Source organism: Aethalodelphis obliquidens, unplaced genomic scaffold, assembly GCF_003676395.1.
Source record: "Aethalodelphis obliquidens isolate GAN/ISIS:26980383/991018 unplaced genomic scaffold, ASM367639v1 scaffold10, whole genome shotgun sequence".
In the NCBI taxonomy this organism is placed as follows: domain Eukaryota; kingdom Metazoa; phylum Chordata; class Mammalia; order Artiodactyla; family Delphinidae; genus Aethalodelphis; species Aethalodelphis obliquidens.
Genome location: NW_020837954.1, coordinates 29,559,384 through 29,584,292, shown reverse-complemented (window position 1 = coordinate 29,584,292; position 24,909 = coordinate 29,559,384). Strand labels below are relative to the sequence as shown.

Genomic DNA, 24,909 nt, shown 5'->3' with positions numbered 1-24,909 from the left:
GCGGCAGCTCGATTCGCGCTGGCTCTTCCCTTCGATTCCCAAACCCCTCCAGTGAGCCCTCCGTCCATGGAGGGGGAAGAAACGTTCCTGGAGCTCTTCCTGGCCCGGTGCGCCACCCAGGTGAGCCTGGAAGCCGCCACCACGGTCCCAGAGTCAGGGTCCGCATCCCGCCCCATTGCTGGGCGCTGGGTGCTGCGCACTAAGGATTCTGCCTTTATTTTATCTCTCGTAAAACTCCTAGCGACCCTAGGAGGTGGGCTTGATTATCCCCGTCTTTCAGTTGAAAAACATAGAAGGTTCGAGAGTTGAAATAACTTACCCAAGGTTGCCAACAGAGCTCGAACCTGGTGTAGTATGAATACAAATTGGAGGCACTTGTGGCTTCTTTCAGTTTGTGATTCTTACGTTTTTTGGGTTTTGTTTTTTAATTTAAGAACTGTAGAAACGAGAGGAAGGAGTCTTCAAAAAGAAAAGCGAGGGAAAAACTTTCGGCTGGCGGGGTGGTGTCGGATTCTTTTTTTTTTTTTTTTTGCGGTACACGGGCCTCTCACTGTTGTGGCCTCTCGCGTTGCGGAGCACAGGCTCCGGACGCGCAGGCTCAACGGCCATAGCTCACGGGCCTAGCAGCTGTGCGGCATGTGGGATCTTCCCGGACCGGGGCACGAACCCGTGTCCCCTGCATCGGCAGGCGGACTCTCAACCACTGCGCCACCAGGGAAGACCCGGATTCTTTTTTTTTTTTTTTTTTAAATTTTATTTATTTTTGGCTGCATTGGGTCTTCGTCGCCGTGCGCAGGCTTTCTCTAGTTGCAGTGAGCGGGGGCTGCGCTTCGTTGTGGTGCACGGGCTTCTCATTGTGGTTGATTCTTTTGTTGCGGAGCACTGGCTCTAGGTGCGGGCCTCAGTAGTTGCAGCACGTGGGCTCAGTAGTTGCGGCACACGGGCTTAGTTGCTATGTGACATGTGGGGTCTTCCTGGACCAGGGCTCAAACCCGTGTCCCCTGCATTGGCAGGTGGATTCTTAACCACTGTGCCACCAGGGAAGTCCCCGGATTTTTAAATAGACAATGATTAGCAATGAGGTAGAAATAGTGAAGTCCCACAGCGTTTAACATTGCAAAAGGAGAGCCCACGCTGGAAAGGTTCTGAGAAAGATGAGTTAATGACTCTGCAAAGACAGTTTAACAAAAAGTTTCTTCAGGTATAAGGCCAAGGATGCAGGGAATACTCTGTAAGCATATTCTCTCTAAAGGAGGCTGTCAGGGTTCCACTGCCATAAAACATCCCCCTTTGATATCTTGTTGCCATTGCCTTAAATTCCTTGTTGAAGTTTAGTTCTTTGGGTGGAGGCTTTGTACCCTGCTAAAATGCCATAATGGGAGAAAGGAGGGGAGACACTGATAGTTGCAGGTATTAGTGCTTTAGTGTAAATTGGCTGATGGAATCTTTTCTGGCTAGAACAGAAGAGGCCAAAAAAACAATGGAGAGGAATCTGGGCCATTGTCCCCACCTCAGTGTCCCTCAGGGCCCATCTGTGGGATGGGGGTGGAGGGAGTTAGAGACTAATAACATAATTCAAAATGAAATAAGGTCAAATCTTATTTCCAGAGAATAAATGCATTCTTCTTAAGTGTTTTCTTCTAACATTTAGTCACCCCTGCCATCTGCTGGACTTGTGGTAACAGCACAATTCAACAGGATCTAGCCAGACACTAGCTAAATAGCTTTGTGATGGAGAAGATGCAGCACAAGGCACTGGGGACTGTTCAATTGTCAGAAGTATGATCTTCTAAGGGATGAGGTTATCCTGCCAGCAGTGGTCAAAATCTAGAATCCAGGCCTGCAGCTTGGGTGAAGTGGATGGTAATATATGTACCAAGGATTTTTTTCCATAACAAAGGCCATGAATTTTACATTAGCTGCTTCCCTCAGTTGCACGCCTCTTTCCCTCGGTTGATGATAATGGAAGTTGAGCAGCCTTCCCTGGACTGGAAGTATAATACATTGATTTAAACTAGTCTTACCATTTAAATTTCAATAACTTTCCCTATTGCACATTCACGTAAATGGAATGATTTCTTTTCCTTCCTTTGACTAGAAGAAATAAAGATGGCTCCTTGTGGAGGCTTGATTAGCACTCAAAGCTATCTCCTCAGCTTCCTTCACTTACTGCTCTTCTCTTTAAAATACGAATTTAAAACTCCAAAAAAATCTTTAAATCAACTTAAGGAGTACAGAAAATCTGTACTCTTCAAAGTACACACAGTTTAGAGCATGGTTGCCAAATTGCCTCAGTTACAAAATTGGATTTAGAGTGGCAACTTACTACAGGTCTAACCAAAGTAGGGAAAACATTTTATGAAAAATGCTTTTTCTGCATTTTAAGATATACTTTCCTGTTTTCGTTAAGTGTTGTAACCCTACAGTAGAATTTTAATGATATTTTGTGGAAAGAGCAGGGCATGAATATAAGCTACCTGAACTGCCTCATCGTGAACACACTGCCTGCCAGCCAAGGTGGCATCCCTTTGGTGTGACATGATGTTCTGTTTGTTGTGTTTTGTTTATGTTTTGGGAATGGCCTAGGATGACCTTGCTCCACCCAGATCACCCCTGCTCAGCCCAATTGTGCCTTATGATGTGTACATACCTAATTCATCCAATCCAGAGACTATGTTTAATTCACAGCTTGAAGAAGTCACAGAAACATCTGGCAATTTCTCATCTGTGGATCTTAGCTTCCTACCAGATGAGCTTACCCAAGAGAATAAAGAACAGACTGTCATTAGAAGCAAGCATGAAACTGAAGAAAATTGTAAAACTAAAAGTTGGCAAAGTAGGTTGCCATTACCCAGCCAACAGGACGTTGACCTGGCCTTAAACAGCAGCAGTGGGTCAAATTCCCATTCACATCTCCACCCTGGTGATGCTGGTGATGCTGACTCAGCCCAGCCCTCTCCTGAGAAACCACACTCCTTGCCTCTGGCATCCATAACTCCCATGACACCAGTGACCCCTGTTTCAGGATGTTCTGGAATTGTGCCTCAACTACAGTAAGTTGTTGTTGTTGTTGTTTTAAATGGGTGATGCTTCTGAGTACACATTTCATCAATATATTCCTGAATGGGATGATAATAGTGTAGGGAAGAGAATTTCAGATGTCATTTTCCTTGATTTTGTTAGTTCGTAATGGACTTCAGACAGTTTGGTTATCTGTAAAATGAAGCAGTAACTCTTGATCTCCTAAGAGGGAGTTAAAGGTGAGTATACACATTCTTGAAGGATTGTATTGTTTATAGTAAAGCACTGTAGTTGAACATTGTGGCTGGAGTTGGAATAACACAAAGGATATAAAGATGTAAAATTGAATTTGATTTGCAAGTTGATTTGATATTGTGATTTCTATTTTGAGACATTTTGAAAAAGGTCTAAAGCTTAATTTTAGTCAGCTAGTCAGGAAATTTTAGAAAAAGCTATTATTTTTGTTTGTTTGGCCTTGTGGCATGTGGGATCATAGTTCCCCGACCAGGGATCAAACCCGCACCCCCTGCAGTGGAAGCGAGGAGTCTTAACCACTAAATGTGTTATTATACATTTCACATTTAGAATAATTCTCCCCCAGGAAGTCACCCAAACCTATGAAATGAGGAAGTTAATACGTTTTAATTATTTTTTACTTTTCATATCTGGTATAACTTAGGTTGACTTATTTCTTTTTTTAATTATTATTTTTATTTTTTTATACAGCAGGTTCTTATTAGTTATCTATTTTATACATATTAGTGTATATATGTCAATTCCAATCTCCCAATTCATCACATAGGTTGACTTTTTTCTTTAGGAATATAGTTTCCACTGTAAACCTGGCCTGTAAATTGGATCTGAAGAAAATAGCTTTGCATGCAAAAAATGCAGAATATAACCCAAAGGTAAGATTTCCCAGTAATTTTTTCCACAGTTAGGTTCTATTTAGATTTTCTTTCCTTCATATGATCATGATATTGACTCATTCCTTTGTTTTTATTTTTTAAAAAGAAAAAAATTTGTTAGTGAAAAGCTTTTGGCAACACAAGTTTAATCGGCTCATTCTCTGTTTTGAACTTATAAAAAAATAATCTCATTTTCTGTGCTGAATACAGTAATTATTGAGCAGTTCCTAAAAGTTCTTTCCCTTGTCATTCAGAAAAACCTTTCAGTATGACTGTTTTCAACCTGACTATGGAAATGCTAACTTTCTTACAATGTCATCATATTCTTGGAAATAATTTTTTCTAATTTTTGTCCTATCTCCTGACACCTGTGTATTTTTCCATTTACAGTTTCTCTTACCTGAGAAAGCTCAATTGTTTAAAGTGTAAAGTTCAAGTGTAAGATTCAGGGATTTTTTTGTTTTCCGTCAAAGTTTAATAAAATCTTTCTTTTTTGTGTCCTCCCAAGGCCAGGCATCCCATTTTCAATGGTCTATTTACCTAGGAAGTGGATTTGTTAATTCAATCAACATTTAACAATTTGGTGGGCTCTGTACTTAGTACAAAGATGAGTGAGGCCTGGTCCCTGCTGGGAAAAAGTTTACTGTCTTGGGTGGGGGAGGATTTATGGAGTTAGATGAAAAAGGTCATATTAGTCGGAACCCAGAGGACCTTGCCAACATCAACTATTTATGGATTAAGTATTTGTTTTTCCTGTCATGTAGTGTTGTTGCTGACCTCTGAAGTGTTACCTGAATGTTACCGAATGCAGCTAAGCTTTCCTATTTATATTTCATGTAGCCGGCTATGATGAGGACAGAAAGGCAATGATGAGCTAGGATTTTTATGGCTGTAGCTACGATGGACCACACTATTGAGCAATCAACATTTTAAGCATATTTTATTCTCTACCATCCTCTGCTCTCCTCTCAGTTTGGTATACACAATCTGTCCAAACTTGGACTTGACAGCCAGAAAAATTCTGACTTGGCACTTAAGCTGCCTTGAGAATTTAACAAAATGAATGCCAGGTGAGAGCACTACCTTTTTAGTGAACACCTAGAAAACATTAATAGTCCTTGCTCGGCTCTGTGTAGTGCTGACTCAGGGTTCTTTTACTGTTAACACTTCATATCTGAAATTGCCAGTCTGGCCTTGGAGTGATCTGTTGTCCTGTGGAGGGGCTCTAACCCATGGAACTTTGGTCTTGCATGGTACCCACCCCAGTTTCCTTCCCAGCTTAATGGGGGAAGTCGATGTGGCAGGCCAGTGGTTCTCAGCCCTCCCCTGCGTCAGCAACACTTGGAGGACTTACCAGTGCTGCTGGCCTGGGGACCACATTGAGGACTATGGCGGGCAAGAGCTTGACAAATCAACTTTTTGTCATTCATCTTCAGAACACCTATCAATATATGTATTCTGTTCTATATTTTGGCTGCTTTTTAGTACATTCTAGAGTCTTGGCAAGGCTGTAACATGCTCCATACTTTTTTTTTCCTCAAAGAGTCTTTGAAAGAAAAGTATATCAAAGCAAAAAGCATGGAGTCTGATAGTCGTGGTTTTAAATCTCAACTTAACTGTTTCCTGTATAATGTTGGAAGTTAAATAACCACTTCGTTTCCCTGTGCACTAAATGGGAATTATAATGGATTCAGCTCAGTCCTGTCATGAGGTTAAATGCGATAAAACCTATAAAGCTCTTAGCATAGGGTCTGAAACATAACAGGTACTTAAATTTTAGCTTTACTATTATTATTCTTACCTGTTTTTTCAAAGTATGTATATTTTAGAATCATGATTGTTTTGTTAACCTTAACGTGGGAGAATAGACCCAGACAGGTTTTAGTTTTCCCATTAAATTTCAATTTATTCAACACTGTTTTCATGTCCAGCCCAGCTGGTCAGCTGGAATAGTGTTAACCCCTAGCAGAGGCTAATTGTCCTTTTGGCTTCTGTGTGTAGAGGTTTGCCGCCGTCATAATGAGGATCCGAGAGCCCAGGACTACAGCCCTGATATTTAGCTCTGGGAAAATGGTCTGCACAGGAGCCAGAAGGTAAGAGAAGCCGTCCTCCCGCACTACCAGACAAATAATTCACTATGTAAAACAAGGAAGGGTGGCATTAAGGTTCTAAAACACATCGTAGAAGCAAAATACTTTGCTAAGGAGTTAAATTCATGAAATGCCAAATTAAAAACATTCAGTTAAAATTAAATTCAGTTAAATTCAGCTTAAATTCAGTTAAAACATTCAGCCTCATAATACGGACTTATATCCCACTTTACAGTCCCCCATAGTGAAGGGGGCTTTACTAGGCTATTACAACTTGTTTCTAAGGTATATTTTAAAAGAAAAAAAAGGCTATAGTAGTGGTAAAGCCTGTTATAAACCTGGGAAAGAAGTTCTTGTGTATTTTCCTCATTGCAGGCAGAAGAATGGATAGAACTTTTTACAGGAGGGAAATTAGACATTTCTTGACCGCTAGCTTGAGCATTCACTCAGGAGGCAATCTCTTACAGGCTCATCTTTCCTGGATCTCATGCAGAGGTAGCCATGTGCTGATGTAGATCCTTTCACCATAGAACTAGTGGGAGAGCTGCTCTTCCCTCTAAGTGTTGGAGGATGAGTAGGAAGTTATCCTCCTGAAAGATAGTACCAATTTCTCCTCGCTCGAGAGATGCACCTAGTGTTCATTTTCTCTGGTAAACAGTGGGTGTTAATATTGTATTTTATATTTGCTAAATTGATTGGCAAAAAGTTGTTTTAATCACATTTCTTTTGATTTAGTAGTGAGACTAACTTTTCATAAGCATATAAACTACCTACTGTATCTTTTGCCCAATATTCTGTGGAGATATTTGTCTTTTGGTATTTAAGTATTTTCACCATTTTATACCACAAATATTTTTCCCATATTAATGTTAGTGGTATTTTATGGGTTTTTTTAATGCAATTTAATTTTGTGTGTGTACGGTTAGTCTATCCAGCTTTTTTCTTTATGGTTTCAGTGTTTGGCTTCATGTTTAGGAAGGCGTTCTCCACACACAACATGACATAAGTATTGACCTCCATATATTTTTCTGGTTTTTATCAGGTCCTGCTTTGTATTGAAGAAAGGAGGTTAATGTTTTGACTCATCTAGAACTTTCTCTGGATGATGGAAATGTTCTGTATCTGTGCTGTCCAATGTGGTAGTCTTTAGTCATATGTGACTTCTGAGCACTTGAAATAAGCTAATACCATGGAGGAACTGAACTTTTTATTTAATTTTAATTGATTTTAATTTAAATAGCCACATGTAGCTAGTGGCCACCATATTGGGCAGAGCAGGTCTAGAATTTTACTTCAATATAAGATCATTTTTTTCAAATGCCCAGTCAGTGTCCCAGTACATTTATAGAAGAATCTATTTTGCTGTATTTCTCCTCCACCTGTTTTTACATGTTAAGTTCTTTACCTGTGTCTGAGTAAGTTTGTGGCCTTAACTCTTCTGTTGATCTGTGTATCCTTTGACCTAGAAATCTCCATTTTTAAGTCATTTTTGGACAACTCTGCAAGATAACTACAAGGATGTTCATTTCAGCATTGTTTAAAACAGGGGCAGAGGGAACAAATTTCTAGCAATACAGTTTTGAATAAATCATAAAATAAAATTATTTAGCCATGTATAGTATATTGAGTTGGAAGGATAAGTTGTGGGAGGGGAGAACACACAGATTCATGAGTGTTTTTTTCCTAATTCATGAGTTTTTGTTTCCTATCTGAATTTATTTGGTTCCCAAAATCTGATAGTGAAAACTTGGATGGTGAGTTCAGATTATAAGAGATATTTGTTATCCAAATCTATCTGGTTGTTGAATTTTGGATAGAGAGTTGTCAAAGTTTGGTTAGTATAAGAGATATCAGAATTATCTCCAAAAATTTAACCAAACGTATTCTCTTTAGTTGCAATAATCAGAGTTTGCATAGTGCAGGATACCTGCCTTTGCACAGAAAAGTGCAGAGGAGCCAAATTTATCAGTGGTAATTACCACTGGTGGTGAAATTTCAAGGTTCTTAACCTCTTTTCTAATATTTGTACAAGAAAATGTATGTAGATTTTAACTGTTAGTTGTTTGAATGGGAATTTCTGTGTGATACAAGAAACTATAAGGCTATGCAAATTCTTGAAATTTGACCTTATAAATATTAGCACTATGTCATTTAGACAAAATGTGGTTTTTCAAAATGGAAACCACTTATTTCACTGCTGTCTTGGGGACACGGCCTTGCTAGGGACTTTTCAGGAGTTGGTAATGGATGAGGAGAATCAACATGAAATGAGGTGATGTGAAAATGGCACAGTGTTGTGACAGATCTAGATTGGAAAGAGACTCTACCGCTCGCTCCCTTTTGTCCAGGCAAATAAGTTCAATCTGGCTTTTCTTTAACGTACTTCTGATTTTCAACTTAAAGGTGGGGATAACCCATAAGAGTGGGTGGAATTCATAGGATTCACCCACCAGGTGTTGCCCCTGTTTGGCAACCCCTGCTACTCACTGTTTTTATTTTGGTAGTGACCATTGAAAAGTATCTGATGAAAAATAAAGCCCCAGATCTCAGGATTTCACATTCTCTACCATGGATTTAAGGGTGGAGTAGGACAAACATTTAGAAGAACATAGCCACACAGTTGGATGAATCTATTTCTTTCTCATATTGAGTATGAGTTGAATGACAATTGTGTGAGAAAACCTGAGCAACATTGGGCAGATTTTGAGGTATTTTCATGTTTTTTTTTAAAGTATATAATTTGTCCCATAAAGTTCCAAGTCCTGGCATCCTATCTATGCCACTCAGCTGGCACATAACTTACTTCCTCGTGTTGATTTTTTTTGTATGTATGTATGTGTCCTTATTTTTGTTACTGCTGTTCCCATCTAAATGGTACACACCTTTAGACCAGAAGCATGATTCTAAAATCTTAGTGAGCATCACAGTCACTGGTGGGCTTGTTAAGACATAGATTGCTGGGCCCCAACCCCAGAATGTCTGCATGTCTGATGTGGGACCTGGGACTTCGCATTTCTAGCAAGTTCTCAGGTGTAGTACTGCTGCTGGCCTGAGGACACTTTCTGAGAACCAGCGGAATAGTTAATTTCATCTAATAACACTTAAAACAAGTAAAAGAAAAAACTACCTTATATGTGAAAGATGGCAAATGAAGACAAAAATCTGTTTATGATTCAGTTCAACAACTGTACATTGTACCATACCCTTTTCTAGGTGCTAGGGACAAAAGTAGGGGAGGTAGGTCCTTCTCTTCAAAGTCTATAGCTTCCTAGTATACACTGAAAGATAAACATGGTACATACGCTAAAAATACAATCAGGGAAGTGTGTGAATAAAGCCTAGCTAGTTAGCAGTCATAGTGATTAAGACATCTTTAATTACATTTGCCGTTCCCCAGCGAAGAGCAGTCTCGACTTGCAGCAAGAAAGTATGCTCGTGTGGTGCAGAAGCTGGGCTTTCCTGCCAGATTCCTCGATTTTAAAATTCAGAACATGGTTGGAAGCTGTGATGTGAGATTTCCTATTAGGCTGGAAGGTTTGGTGCTATCCCATCAGCAGTTCAGTAGGTATGATTGTTGCATAACTTAACTCTGAGTTTCCCAAGTTATTAAAGTTCTATTATGGGCTGCTTATATAATGTATTTTTCAGAGAAATATAATTTTTTTAAAAAACTACAATAAGTGAAAAGGTTAAGATGCTATACCTAAGTCCTCACTGGTTACCATGCGTGTCCAATCTTCTGCAATAGTGGTTCTCAAAACTAACTTGCATAGTAATCACCTGGACAGCTTATCAACACACATTCGTGCCTGGGCTGTGGTATGCAGAGATTCTGCTTGAATTTGCAGTTCTAACAAGCTCACAGGTGATGCCAGCACTGCTGTCCAGAGGCCCACATCTTGAGACCCCCTGATGTATAGATTTCTAAACAAATCTGGCTGGGGCGTGGTGGCAGTGGCCAGAAGAGCAAGGGGTATGACATGGATGAGGTTAAGTAGGAAGGGCTGACAGCTGGTGAGGGGAGAAAGGGCTGGAGAGAAGATGAAAAAAAGAATGGCCTTAGCACGTTCTTGGAAGACAATCCTATCTAGTTTTTGTCCTGTTGAGTTTGTTCAAGGGTTTTCTTTTTCTGTGTGTAGCTGTAGCCCCCACTATTGTTTTTTCTTTCACGGATTCATATTCCTTTGGGAGTATCTCTAGGCTGCCTGGCTTCTTCACACGTAACGTCTCCATCTCAACAGCAAATGCGCCTCCTCCTCCCTCAGCTGCTTCGGTGCTTCTCCCAGCCTGCTCAGGCCCTCAGAGAGCTGTGATGGAGGGTGACTGACAAACACCAAATGCCGCCACCCCTTGGGATATACACTTGGGCCAGGGCACTTGAACTGCCTTCGAGTCACAGATGCTCTTAAATTTTCATGATCTAGCTTGAACTGAAGTTCTTTCATTCTACTTTTCCGTCCCTTTGCCTTTGAGCAATCATTCTGTTTAATAGAGTAGAGAGGGATCACATAGCTCTGCTTTCTCTAGCATTTGTGAGCTGACATTTGTTAGCTCTCCTTTGAGACATGACCTAGACAGAAGTTAAAAATTGCCTTTTTCTTCCCCTGACTTTCCAAAAAAATTTGTTCATTCTGAGATTTAGCTTTTATGATACTTTTCAGGCAATATTTATTTTCCCCTTGATTATATTTTCTTTTTTCCTCTGCCTCAATTTTCTTCAGCATAGGCTTATTAAGTGCCTATGAGGTACCCATTGAGTTCATCGGGAAGTCCCCCACGCAAGACATATTCCCTCTTTATGTGTCCTTTTCTTTCTTCAATCTTGGAATAACTCATAGATTTATAGTAAAACCTTCATTTTTAAGAGTCTCTCAACTCATGCTTCGTCTTATCTTCCAGATCCTCAGCCTTGCACCTCCTGTCTATCTTTCTTGGAACCAACTTTTTCTGAACATGGGAAAGATGTTACCAGGGTCTTTTTCCTTTCATAATGTTCACATTTCTAGTTGTGGCCTTTTCTTTTTCACTTAAAGCAGTTCCTTTAACATTTCTTGTAAAGCTGGGTTGGTGGTACTGATCTCTTAGCTTTTGCTTGTCTGTAAAACTTTTGCTCTCTCCATCAAATCTGAATGACAGCCTTGCTGGGTAGGGTATTCTTGGTTGTAGCTTTTTCCCTTTAATCATTTAAAATACATTGTGCAACTCCCTTCTGGCCTGCAGAGTTTCTGCTGAAAAGTCAGCTGTGATAGCCTTATTGGAGTTCCCTTGTATGTAACTTGTTGCTTTTCCCTTGCTGCTTTTAATAGTCTCTCTTTATCTTTAATTTTTGGCAGTTTAAAAAATATTTATTTATTTATTCATTTGGCTGCATCAGGTCTTAGTTGCAGCACACAGGATCTTCGTTGCAGCATGCGGGATCTTTTGTTATGGTGCATGGGCTGGCTTCTCTCTAGTTCTGGCATGCGGGCTCCAGAGTGCATGGGCTCAGTAGTTGCAGCACATGGGCACAGTAGTTGCGGCACAAGGGCTCTGTAGTTGCAGTGCGTGGGCTTAGTTGCCCCACGGCATGTGGAATCTTAGTTCCCTGGCCAGGGATTAAACCCACATCCCCGGCACTGGAAGGCAGATTCTCAACCACTGGACCACCAGGGAAGTCCCAATTCTTGCCATATTAATTACAGTGTGTCTTGGTGTGGTCCTCTTTGGGTTGATCCTGTTTGGAAGTCTCTGTGCTTCTTGGACCTAGACGTCTGTTTCCTTTCCCAGTCTAGGGAAGTTTACAGGTATTTACATACCAAAGACTTTTATTTTCTCTTTTCCCTTTTAGTGTCATAAGATTTGGCTGGAAGATTAGATGGAAACATTTCTTCTGTGCCCCAGACTTCACTTTCTTGGCTCGAACCTTGTAGTTCCCATAGAAGTTTCCCAGGGCTCCAGCTACTGTCATTGTGTCCCCAGTGTCCAGAAGTGGTTTGTGGGTAGAAGTCCTGACAGGCTTTCTGCAGTAAGATAGAGTGATGTCCCAGGAAGACATGTCCACCCGTAATGACCTCCACATACTTCAGATAGGTAGCCTCACCACTGTGATACATCTTGCTGGTGCCAATAAGAAGTTTCACATCTGCTGTGGTATGGGTCTTATTCATTGCAGAATGGAATGGAGTTTTTCTTTGTGACCTGGACTCACCCTTTAAGTGCAAAAATTCACGTGTATTATATATAGTGCTCCATTTCTCAGATTTCTTCATTTTCTTATATCTCCATTAGCCATTGTTTTGAGAATAGTTTTATTTCATCAACTTCTTCTTAACTACTGACTTCTTTTTTAAGCTTCTCAGGCCTTTCTAGGAATCTCTCCTCTTCTCTCTGGTGGAGTGTGGGGAAGCAGTTCTTAGCCCAATCATCCTTTGTTCCTCAGAGAAACCAGCTTACATTTAATAGTAAATATGAGTGAGTTACTATGTATAGGAACAAATCCTGAATTTTTAAAACTTGGGATGGTTTAGTTTTCTTTCTTTAGACGGCATCTGTCCAAAGACAAATTACAGTGGTCTAGAAATTTTTTTAGGTCCTATCCACTAAAAATGTTAACTTTAGGAGTTTATAAATACATACAAAATGTGCTCATTATTGTAGAACTTGGAAAATTTGGAAAATGTGTTATGTATTTTTATTGATAGACTTTTTTTGACAGATGGAGAATATTTAACTAACAAGATCTTAAAACATTAGATCTGATGTCCTAAATTATGTTGATCTATAGCTAATTTTAATTTCATTTCCAAGTGAAATGATTTTCACTTGGAAAAATATTATGACCAAAAATGAATTCTATTCTTGATGGCCACAGAAATTACCTAGGACACTCAAGACTGCTTTTATCAAGATGGTCAAAAGGTTTTTGGTAAAAAAGCTTTTGAAAACTGCTTTTCAGTACACACTGGGTCTCAAATATTATGAGAAAGCAGTTGAATAGTGCTATTTTTAACCTTTTTCTTTTATATCTTAACAGTTATGAACCTGAACTGTTTCCTGGCCTTATTTACAGAATGGTAAAACCACGAATTGTGTTGCTTATCTTTGTATCTGGAAAAGTTGTGTTGACAGGTAAGTTCTAAGATTCTGACTTTCATAAAATTCAATAGCTATGTGTGTGCTTTGCTTTACATTTTAAATAGCTTTATGCACTATTATAAAGCAATTCTTGGTATTTTAGAATACCTGGAAAAAAAATGAAAAGTAGAAAGAAATATAGCATCACCCATTGGCCCCAATAGTCAAACAATATAACTTTTTTCCATGTTTTTATGTCACTTTGATATGTATATACATCTTTATATCCTACCTTTTAACATTATAACATATGTAGCTTAACTCATTGTTACAAACTCTTGATGAAGGCTTTTGACGGCTGAATAGCGTTCCAACAGAAGGGTCAACAAATCTTTTTCTGCAAAGGGCTAAATACTAAATGTTTTAGGTTTTATGGGCAGTAGAGTCTCTGTCACAACAACTGAACCCTGTCATTTTATTGTGAAAGTAGCCGTAGACATCACATAAAGGAAAAGGCTCTGAGGTGTGATTTTAATGTAATTCGTTTAATTTATATATATCAAGTAATTTTCTTCCTCTTCTTTTTTTTTTTTTCCCCAACCATTTAAAATATAAAAATCAGTCTTAGCTCACAGGCTATACAAAAATCAGGCAGCAGACTAGGTTTGGCCAGCAGATCCAAGTTTTCCGACCTCCATTCTAACACGTTATTCCATCAAACTTATTCTCCCATTGTCAGGTGTTTATATGTTCTTTCTTTGCTGCTTATAAATGACACAAAACTTCGGCTGTTTTTATGTGTGGGATCATTTTATTAGTGTAAATGCTCAGAAATTGAACTTTTGTTTAAGGATTGGACCATGTTTAAGGTTCTTAGTACAAATTACTAAATTGTTTTAAAAAGGGTTATATATATATACATAGAACTGTATATATATACAGTTCTCCTATATCATATTTACATTCCTACCAGCAATGTTTCTTAAGTGTCTTTTACGAACCTCATCAGCATTCAAAACAAAAATGTACAAAAGAAAACTTTAACTACATAAGTGAAAGTGATCTCACTGCTTTAACCTCACTGGTACTCAGAACTAGAAATTGATCACTTTTCAACATATCCTGTAAATAGCATTTTATCTTTTGTAAATAGTATGTACATAACTTACTCCTTTCTTGTCTACTTAGTTTTTTAAAATTTTCTTTATTTTAATTTTTAAATTTTAAAAAATTTTATTGGAGTATAGTTGATTTACAATGTTGTGTTAGTTTCAGGTGTACAGCAAAGTGATTCAGTTATACATATACATATATTCATTCTTTTTCAGATTCTTTTCTCATATAGGATATCACAGAATATTGAGTAGAGTTCCTTGTGCTATACCATAGGTCCTTGTTGGTTATCTATCATATGATATTTGTTATCAATCATATGATATTTGTCCTTTTCTGTCTGACTTACTTCACTTAGTATGATAATCTCTGGGTCCATCCATGTTGCTTCAAATGGCATTATTTCATTCTTTTTTATGGCTGAGTAATATTCCATTGTATTTATGTACTACATCATCTTTATCTATTCCTCTGTTGATGGACATTTAGGTTGCTTCCGTGTCTTGGCTATTGTAAATAGTGCTGTAGTGAACACTGGCGGGGGGGTACATTATCTTTTTTAATTCTGGTTTTCTCTGGATATATGCCCAGGAGTGGGATTGCTGGGTCATATGGTAGTTCTATTTTTAGTTTAAGGAACCTCCATACTGTTCTCCATAGTGGTTGTACCAATTTACATTCCCACCAACAGTGTATGAGGGCTCCCTTGTCTCCACACCCTCTCCAGCATTTATTGTTTGTAGACTTTGATAATGGCCATTCTGACCAGTGTGAGGTGATACTTCATTGTAGTTTTGATTTGCATTTCTCTGATAATTAGTGATGTTGAGCAGCTTTTTATGTGCTTTTGGCCATCTGTATGTCTTCTTTGGAGAAATGTCTGTTTAGATCTTCTGCCCATTTTTTGATTGGGTTGTTTGTTTTTTTTGACATAGAGCTGCATGAGCTGTTTGTATATTTTGGAGATTAATCCCTTGTCGGTTGCTTTGTTTGCAATATTTTCTCCCATTCTGTGGGTTGTCTTTTTGTTTTGTTTATGGTTTCCTTTGATGTGCAGAAGCTTTTAAGTTTAATTAGGTCCCATTTGTTTATTTTTGTTTTTATTTTCACTAAGGATTTGTATGAGTTCACCATAATATCGAAAGTAACTACTTTATTTGTGACTTTTTCCAGGTGACTTATTTTTACATAAAGAAGGTTTTTAAAATTCTTGAAGTAAATGGTTGAGACTCTTTTCCTTATTCTTCTCTGCAGTAGTTATTTCCACTATTTTATCTTCCAGGTCACTTATCCGTTCTTCTGCCTCAGTTATTCCGCTATTGATACCTTCTAGAGTATTTTAAATTTCATTTATTGTGTTGTTCATCATTGCTTGTTTCCTCTTTAGTTTTTCTAAGTCCTTGTTAAATATTTCTTGCATTTCCTCTATTTCCAAGATTTTGGATCATCTTTACTATCATTATTCTGAATTCTTTTTCAGGTAGACTGCCTATTTCTTCTTCATTTGTTAGGTCTGGTGGGTTTTTACCTTGCTCCTTCATCTGCTGTGTGTTTCTCTGTCTTCTCATTTTGCTTATCTTACTGTGTTTGGGATCTTCTTTTCGCAGGCTGCAGGTTCGTAGTTCCTGTTGTTTTTTGTGTCTGTCCCCAGTGGCTAAGGTTGGTTCAGTGGATTGTGTAGGTTTCCTGGTGGAGGGGACTAGTGCCTGTGTTCTGGTGGATGAGGCTGGATCTTGTCTTTCTGGTGGGCAGGTCCATATCTGGTGGTGTGTTTTGGGGTGTCTGTGGCCTTATTATGATTTTAGGCAGCCTCTCTGCTAATGGGTTGTGTTGTGTTCCTGTCTTGCTAGTTGTTTGGCATAGGGTGTGCAGCACTGTAGCTTGCTGGTCGTTGAGTGGAGCTGGGTCTTTGTGTTGAGATGGAGATCTCTGGGAGATTTTCGCCTTTTGATATTCCGTGGAGCTGGGATGTCTCTTGTGGACCAGTGTCCTGAAGTTGGCTCTCCCACCTCAGAGGCACAGCCCTGATGCCTGGCTGGAGCACCAAGAGCCTTTCATCCACACGGCTCAGAATAAAAGGGAGAAAAAGTGGAAAGAAAGAAAGAGGATAAAATAAAATCAAGTGAGATAAAGTTATTAAAATAAAAAATAATTAAGAAAAAAAAATTTTAAGTAAAAAACAAAAAACCGGACGGACAGAACCCTACGACAAATGGTGAAAGCAAAGCTATACAGACAAAATCTCGCACAGAAGCATACACATATACACTCACAAAAAGAGGAAAAGGGGAAAAAATAATCTATCTTGCTCCCAAAGTCCATCTCCTCAATTTGGGATGACTCGTCTATTCATGTATTCCACAAATGCAGGGTACATCAAGTTAATTGTGGAGCTTTAATCCGCTGCTCCTGAGGCTGCTGGGAGAGATTTCCCTTTCTTTTCTTTGTTCGCACAGCTCCCAGGGTTCAGCTTTGGATTTGGCCCTGCCTCTGCGTGTAGGTCGCCTGAGGGCGTCTATTCTTCGCTCAGACAGGACAGGGTTAAAAGAGCAGCTGCTTCGGGGACTCTGGCTCACTCAGGCCAGCGGGGAGGGAGGGTTATGGAGTGCAGGGCGAGCCTGGGCAGAGGCTGGCATGACGTTGCACCAGCCTGAGGCGCGCTGTGCTTCTCCCGGGGAAGTGGTCCCTGGATCACGGGACCCTGGCAGTGGCGGGCTGCACAGGCTCCCGGGAGGGGAGGTGGGGAGAGTGACCTGTGCTTGCACACAGGCTTCTTGGCGGCAGCAACGGCCTTAGCGTCCCAGGCCTGTCTCTGGGGTCTGCGCTGATAGCTGCGGCTCGAGCCCGTTGCTGGAGCTCCTTTGAGTGGCGCTCTTAATCCTCTCTCCTCGGCACCGGGAAACAGAGAGGGAAGAAAAAGTCTCTTGCCTCTTCGGCAGCTCCAGGCTTTTTCCCGGCCTCCCTCCCAGCTAGCCGTGGCGCACTAACCCCTTCAGGCTGTGTTCACACCGACAACCTCAGTCCTCTCCCTGGGATCCGACCTCTGAAGCCCGAGCTTCAGCTCCCAGCCCCCGCCCTCCCGGTCGGGTGAGCAGACAAGCCTCTCGGGCTGGTGAGTGCCGGTCGGCACCGATCCTCTGTGCGGGAATCTCGCCGCTTTGCCCTCCGCACCCCTGTGGCTGCGCTCTCCTCCGCTGCCGCTCTGAAGCTTCCCCCTCCGCCACCCGCAGTCTCCGCCCGCGAAGGGGCTTTCTAGTGTGTGGAAACCTGTCCTCCTTCACAGCTCCCTCCCTGAGGTGCAGGTCCCGTCCCTATTCTTTTGTCTCTGTTTTTTCTTTTGCCCTACCCAGGTACGTGGGGGGGTTTCTTGCCTTTTGGAAGGTCTGAGGTCTTCTGCCAGCGTTCAGTAGGTGTTCTGTAGGAGTTGTTCCACGTGTAGATGTATTTCTGATGTATCTGTGGGGAGGAATGTGATCTCTGCGTCTTACTCTTCGGCCATCTTCCTCTGCTTCCTGGAGACTCTTTTCCATACCATTCTACTGAAGTTTACTATTTTTGCCTTATTTTGTCTGACTTTTTCCACATTTTAGTCTCCTGTACCAGGATGAATACCAAGTTTATATGGTACGAGCCACATTGATTATACCCCACCCCCAAACAGCTAGCTAGACATCTTAAAACTACATGTTCTCCTCATTATTAACTTGTGATGACTCCTTTTGACCTTTATTTTTATATATGGGTCTGTTCTCCAGTCCTGCCTTTGCTCCAGAAATATGCTATGATAATCCTATTATATTTATACTATATTGTGGTTATAAATGTGCTTTCATTCTAGTGGTCTCTATATCTGATAGGGCCAGTTTCCCCTCTTTACTCCCCTCTTTATAGCCCCAGTTTACTTCTCTTTTGTTAGCTCCTCTCAAATATTTATTCTTCCAAATAAACTTTAAAATTTTATAACATCTTGCCCCATCTAAAACCAATTGAGATTTCTGCATTAGCTGAATTAATTTGAGAAACTTTCTATCACTCAGCATCCAAAAACACGGAGTATCTGTTGTTAAGTCTTCTTTTAGAACTCAGTAAGCTCAGTAAGTTTTGTAGTTTTCTTTTCTCTAAAAAGGAATCTAATGTGTCTTCAAAGTGGGGAAAGCCTGTTTGGAATTCAAGAGCCTTTTGAATACAGCAAAGCTGCAATTCCTCAGATGCCACCAATATAGTGTCTGGAATAATTAAGACCTCCTAGTGACTGACATAAAGTTTCCCTCTATATGTTCTGAAGGAAGGGGAAGAAGTCTGCAAAGTAAATGGAATAGAATAGATATTGGAGGCAAATATAGGCCCTACTCAAGGGAATAAACTTCAAGACCTTTGGAAGGATGCTTTCATCTATGTGCTATGTATTATTTTGAACTGTCTTATTAAAAGTGCAAATTGCCAAGTACAGGCTAAGTTCCTATTACAGGTACACCAGAACAAGTTTCTTTAAATATTCTTAATTCAGACCAACTTTCTTACCCCAAATTAAAAGGAAAAAAAAACTTTCATGTGCACATGTGCTAGAAGTTTCAAATCACACAAGTAAAGGATTGTCAACACACAGTCCAGAAGACCATACAGTATACTTCTCTTAAAATTTGTTAATGCATTCAGCCCAAAGAACAGGCAAAGCTAAATTTCTTCACTCTTGTAAGACATAGATCATCACTTTTGTGAAGAGGCGGAAAGAGATATATTGATTGAAATCCAAATTTCTGCTTATACGTATTTTGAAGTAAAAGCTAGCCAATGTCTTACTACTAAAATATGGATAATTACCATCTATTGAGTTTTTTTCCCCTGTTTATGCCATATTGTCTTAAAGTACTTTACCTAGAACAACATGGCTTAGGTTGCTTTTGCTCCAAACCTAGAGACAAATGCTCCTTATTCCTTAACCTTAGTTACCTAGACTCTTTTCACCTGCAAGTGGGTTAAAACCTCAAGGACCCAATTTTGGGTGTACACCTGGGGAAAGGGATCAAAGAGGCTTCCTTTTAACCTTGACTCTAGAACTTCAGCTGGGGATGGTTGTGTAGAGCAGCCAGTGGAGTCCTAGAGGCTCCCATGGTCTAGCCCAACATGGCAAGACTCTGCAGAGCTGTTTTAAAATCAAGGTCCCAACAAGGGTAAGTAACTTTTGCCTAGAAAGTGTTAGAGTGTTGAAATTACAAACACACTTTGAATTTCACTGTATTAAATAGTGGATCCCAGCTCTCCCCTAGGTAGGAGCCGTAGAACACCAATGTACATAAAACAAATGGGTGGCAATTTGAAACTTTTGTATCACATGCCGCTTGCAGGGTCTTCGAAAATAATTTATCCTTGTAAAATTGTCTTGTTCCCTTGAGGTACCAGAGCTGCAGCCACCATGTCTAAGGCTACATCTGAATGAATGGTTAAGTGAGCTGAGGCTCTACTATCCTACTTTGTCATGGTCCCAGACAGCAAACAGCGAAGGGACCTGGGTCAAGCTTAACACTGCTTTTCCAGGTCTGTGCTGCTTTTCTATGGCTAATGTGACATTTAGGACCAATGATTTTTCTCAAACCATGGTAAAATGAATAGTATAGCTAGGATCTGCTGCAACAATATACAATGAACAGCAAATACGTCAACTTTCACTTCTAAGATGAGACGTAATAGAGTTAAGATATGTTGGGCACTCATGTGCCAGGCACTATGATAAGTAAGGGCTTTTATGTGGGTTCTGGTTAACTCTTTGAGGCTGTACTTAATATCTCAGTCTCCTCACCTGTAAAATGAGGACAATGGAGGGCTTCTCTGGTGGCGCAGTGGTTGAGAGTCCGCCTGCCGATGCACGGGACACAGGTTCATGCCCCAGTCCGGGAAGATCCCACATGCCGCTGAGCAGCTGGGCCCATGAGCCATGGCCGCTGAGCCTGCATGTCCAGAGCCTGTGCTCCGCAACGGGAGAGGCCACAACAGTGAGAGGCCCGCGTACAGCAAAAAAAAAAAAAAAAAAAATGAGGACAATGGAGAGATCATGTAACCTTAACAATGTCAAACAGCTATATGTGCTGCACATGCCTGGCTTCAGAGCCCACCATCTTCTCGTACTCACCGTCCCCCAGCTCTTTCGATGTCTGTGAAAACGCCTGTGTGGTCTTTTGGGCACCTTCCTCCTAATCCTCCTTGTCAGCTAAGGAATGATAAATACTCTCTTAGTGGTGAGAGGCAGCAGGTGTGTTGGCTAAGAGGCTGAGCTCTGGAAGCCAATTGTCTAGTTTGAATCCAAGCTTTACCATTTATTGGCTGTGTTGACCTTGGGTGAGTTTGTTCTCCACCTTGATTTCCACATACGTAAAAGTCGGGTGCCCATAGAAGCTACCTGCTAAGTGTTATGAGGAGGCAGAAGAACAAGGCCTGGTGTACAGTAAACATGGTGTAAACGTTAGCTGTTATTACCTCCCACTCTTCTTCTTTTTTCCCTAGCATTCAAAAAGGTGAAATTTTGCTCTCATGCCTTGCCCAGATGATAGGAATATGAAATTTAAAGAGGCTTTAGAAAAATACTTCACGCACTTATTTCCTTCCAGCATAAAGAACGAAGAAGCTGGATCTTTGTTACCAAGGGCCACTCTCAATCAGTTAGATGTCAGTGGTTCTTGGAAATGAACCAAGAACCAAGAGGGCAGCATAAAAATGGCAAGACTTAATAGTGAGTGGGCCAGAGACAGAACAGGATATCCCTGTCAATCATTACTGGGAATCCACCACTAATAGTGACTTAGTATATACTGTAAAATGTATACCTTGAGTGATTAAATGCTGGGTTTTTTTGCAATTTGTAAGATTTTCGTGCACACGCGTATGCTATCACTTGGAAAAATAAGATGTGTAGTTGTGACTTGGTATAAGAATAGTATTGTAAAATCCAAGTAGTATTGGAAAGTGATATTTGGGCTGGCTAAGGGGTAGGGATGAGCTTACAAACCTTATCGACAGGTGATAGATATTTAAGAAACTTTGGGTGCCTACCAGGTACATATTACTGTTTTGGGTGCTGAGGATACCAAAGCAAATATAACATACCCCTCATCTGGCAAAAATCCTGCCCTGGTGAAGAAGAGAAATTACGTGATACTGGTTCTCACAGAACCAAATAATAAGCCATCTGTTCGTGGGCCAGCCATCCCAGCATCCCTAATCCTGAAGTGCATTCTTCTAGGACAATAATAATGGCTTAAATCTTGTTAAATGTTATGGTTTGCAAAGGACTTTTTGCAAAAACTTGCTCATGTAACCCTTATAGTAACCCTATGAGAAGGCTGTTGTCCTTATTTATAGGTAAGGAAATGGAAACTCAGAAGTTAAACAATCTGCCTGTGATTTCAAACCTAGTTAGTTGTAGACCTTGCATTTGAGCCCATATGGTTTGATCTCAAGCCAGTCCTTTCTCCAATGCACCAGCCACAGAATTTCTACCTCATTTGCCGCAGTTAGGAATGGCGTTTATCCCCCAAAGTGGTGGTCATCGTTACTTGAAGGAAAGGACTGGTAGGTTTTGCGTAAAAGACAAGGGTCATGTATATAATCAGAGTCTGGTGCTACAAATTGGGATGTTTGATTATAGATTGATTATTAATAGGACTATGGGGACAATTTAGGTTTCCTCAAAATTTTTATGCCAATATTTCAGTGAGGAGATATTTCACTAAATTGACCGAATCCCCTCATTGGGATTTACAATTCCTGGCAATGTTTATTTGATGACTTTTGGTGTAAAGGAAGGAACACTGGATACATGAGGTCTTCCCTCATAGCTGATACTCATGATTCAGGGGAACTTCAACTTCTTAGGCCTCGTTTTCCCACACAGGAAATAAAAAAATTGTACTAGATAATTTCCCTAAAGCCCTTTTGTGTCTAACGTTGTTTTTCTATGATATAAAATAATGATCACTCTCAGTGTCCATTCCCTCTTGGGTGATGGGTGTTTTCTACTCTCTAGGGGATGCCAGAACGTTATACTCTTTTGGGCTTAAATGTAATGCTCTTAGGTATGATTTTTTTTTTTAAGTGTTACGAAAAAAACCCAAAGTACATGGTTACCCAAAATGCTGGACCTAGATACTCTGTGACTCAATTAAATATAAAAAGAACCTTAGTTTAGGGGAGGGGGGCATTGGGTGAATGTGTGTGTGTTTGCTATACCTGTTATACTTCACTGTCTCCCAATTAAAGCTGTTCTGTTCAAATGTATCCAGAAGCTGAAAAAGTCCATCAAACCAGAGGCAGAGAGTCTTTTTATAGTAGTGTTTTACTTAACTGCTTCCCCAACTCACTTTTTGGTTTCTACAGAACCAATCTCTTAAGAAACTAAAATTTTAGTGCTATAATTAAAATTTGCTGAGACTTAAGGGATTTTTTCCTACCTCAGAGGTACAGAGTTTCTGTTAAGCATGTCAATAATTCACCTTCCTCCCCACCCCACATCTTTGAGGGTGGAGACTCAGAGTAAATTCTTTGGCAATGAATAAGTAACTTGTTGCCCTTACCTATCCCACCCCCCGGTTTTAGGCTTATAAGTACTTCATTTTTGATTCTTAATTTTTTTTAAATTTATTGAGGTGAAATTCAAATAGTACGAATTTAACCATTTTAAAATGAACAATTGAGGGGCATTTAGTTCATTCAGAATGTTGTGCAACCACTGCATCTAGTGCCAAAATGTTTCCATTACTCCAAAATAAAGTCCCATATCATTAGGCAGTTTTTCCCCATTTCTCCCTCACCCTAGCCCCTGGCAATCACCAGTCTTCCTTCTGTCTCTGTGAATTTACCTATTCTGGAGACTTCATATAAATGGAATCATACAATATGTGACCTTTCATGTCTGGCTTCTTTCACTTAGCATAATGTTTTTGAGGTTCATCCAATTGCAGTATGTATCAGTGCTTGATTCCTTTTTATGGCAGTATAATATTACATTGTATGTATCTACCACAATTTGTTTGTACATTCATCTGTTGGTAGACACTGGGTTGTTTCCACTTTGGGGCTATTATGAATAGTGCGGCAATGAATATGCAGCTACATGCCTGTTATTTGTTTGAGTACTTGTTTTCAATCTGAGGGGGTATATACCCAGATACCCAGGAGTGAAATTGCTGGGTCACATGGTAATTCTTATTTTAACATCTTTGAGGAATTGCCAAACTGTTTTCCATAGTAGCTGAACCATTTTAAGTTCCCACCAGCAATGTATGAGGGTTCCAATTTCTCAGTCTCTTTGCCGACACTTGCTATTTTCCATTTTTTAAATTATTATAGCTCATCCTGGATTCTGAATCCTGATTTCTACCTGCTTCTCAAATCTGGTGATCCTCATTTCGGTAATTCCCTCTCACTAGTCCCATCCTTCAACCAGATAACCACTTCTCACAGGTTATTCCTGCTCTCTCACTGAGCCTTCCTCCTTGTTTATAGTTCTCAAGAACGAGTCTTTACCAACTTAAACTACCTCCATTTTTCTTCATGCTAACAGTTTTTATATTTTCATTAATCTCCTTGCCTCCTGCCCAATAATATCAGATAATAGTTTCCCGATTAGCTGACAGTTCCACATAAACAAAAATACCACCAGTCCTTAACCCTTAGCATAATGTGTCTGCATAGCTTTGAAAGGGGAAAGTTAGTAGTGGTGGTTGGTGGTGAGAGATATGAGTAGGGCTGACTGATAATCTCTTTCAAGGGGGGAGGACTGTCTAATTCACGTTTTTATCCATCTTAACTCCTAGAGCAGTTATAATTAAAGAGCTCTTGAAACTTTAAGGGTAACAATGGTACCGTTTTCCCCTCTAATAATCCCTTCCCATATACTGAAATTTAAAACTTTAGAATAGTTTGTCTCAGTCAGTATTAGGGAATCAGCATGTTAACTAGACATGAGTAGATCAAAGGAAGTTCCTTTTGCTGGTAGCTAAGTGCCCACAGGTGCTGATGAAGGTCATGTTCTGTGGTCACATTCATGACACACTGAGAGATAACATTTCATATTTCATACTATGCCCTAGGAGGCCAAAGACATACTGATACTGGAGAACTCTGCTCTAGGGTATGTGTTTGTGGGAATGTAGCTGTGGTCACCAAATTCTTTTGTCTTTACCAGGAATAAATGTCACTTCTCAGGTACACCTAAAGAGATGTTATTGTATTAAAAGTAACTGGAGATGACAATGAAGTTTTAGTCTTAAGAAAATTTTAGTATTGTTTTTAATGATTATGTAAACTTGGATTTCTTTATAGGTGCCAAAGAACGTTCTGAGATCTATGAAGCATTTGAAAACATCTATCCTATTCTAAAGGGTTTTAAAAAAACCTGAGTATATCATTCAACATCTCACAGTATGTTGGTTTGAATATGTGCAAAAGCCCAGCACAGAAACTGCTGGATTATAGATATTCCATGCACATTTTGACTTCAGTTATTAAAGTGTGATTCTGTATGAGTAACCATGCCTAAGAAATGAAGAAACTTTTTTTCAAAATGACTCGTGTATGTTATTTTTAAAATGGAAAAAGTAAACTTACTTCAGAATTTGAAAGATTTAGGGCCTTGCTAGAATGATACTGTAACGTCATTAAAATTTAATGCTTTGCTCTTGTTAAAGATGTAGTACATTAACATGTGTTCTCTAAAAATACATAGCAATATA

The 24,909-nt window shown here is 39.9% G+C and overlaps 1 protein-coding gene across 1 annotated transcript; it reads left to right on the top strand.

Moving 5' to 3' along the window:
- Positions 1-13: 13 nt before the first annotated feature.
- Positions 14-24,735, top strand: TBPL2 (TATA-box binding protein like 2). Its single transcript, XM_027111753.1, has 7 exons — positions 14-120; positions 2,689-3,053; positions 3,842-3,929; positions 5,931-6,022; positions 9,417-9,584; positions 13,032-13,126; positions 24,500-24,735. The coding sequence occupies exons 1-7, from the start codon at positions 67-69 to the stop codon at positions 24,574-24,576; spliced, it is 939 nt and encodes a 312-aa protein (XP_026967554.1). The 5' UTR covers positions 14-66; the 3' UTR covers positions 24,577-24,735.
- Positions 24,736-24,909: the final 174 nt, after the last annotated feature.

Bases quoted from the DNA above. Each gene is read 5' to 3' on its own strand.
- TBPL2 (XM_027111753.1), top strand. From the start codon at position 67: ATGGAGGGGGAAGAAACGTTCCTGGAGCTCTTCCTGGCCCGGTGCGCC. The intron at 6,023-9,416 runs GTAAGAGAAGCC...GCCGTTCCCCAG, and splicing joins GTCTGCACAGGAGCCAGAAG to CGAAGAGCAGTCTCGACTTG. The intron at 13,127-24,499 runs GTAAGTTCTAAG...ATTTCTTTATAG, and splicing joins TGGAAAAGTTGTGTTGACAG to GTGCCAAAGAACGTTCTGAG.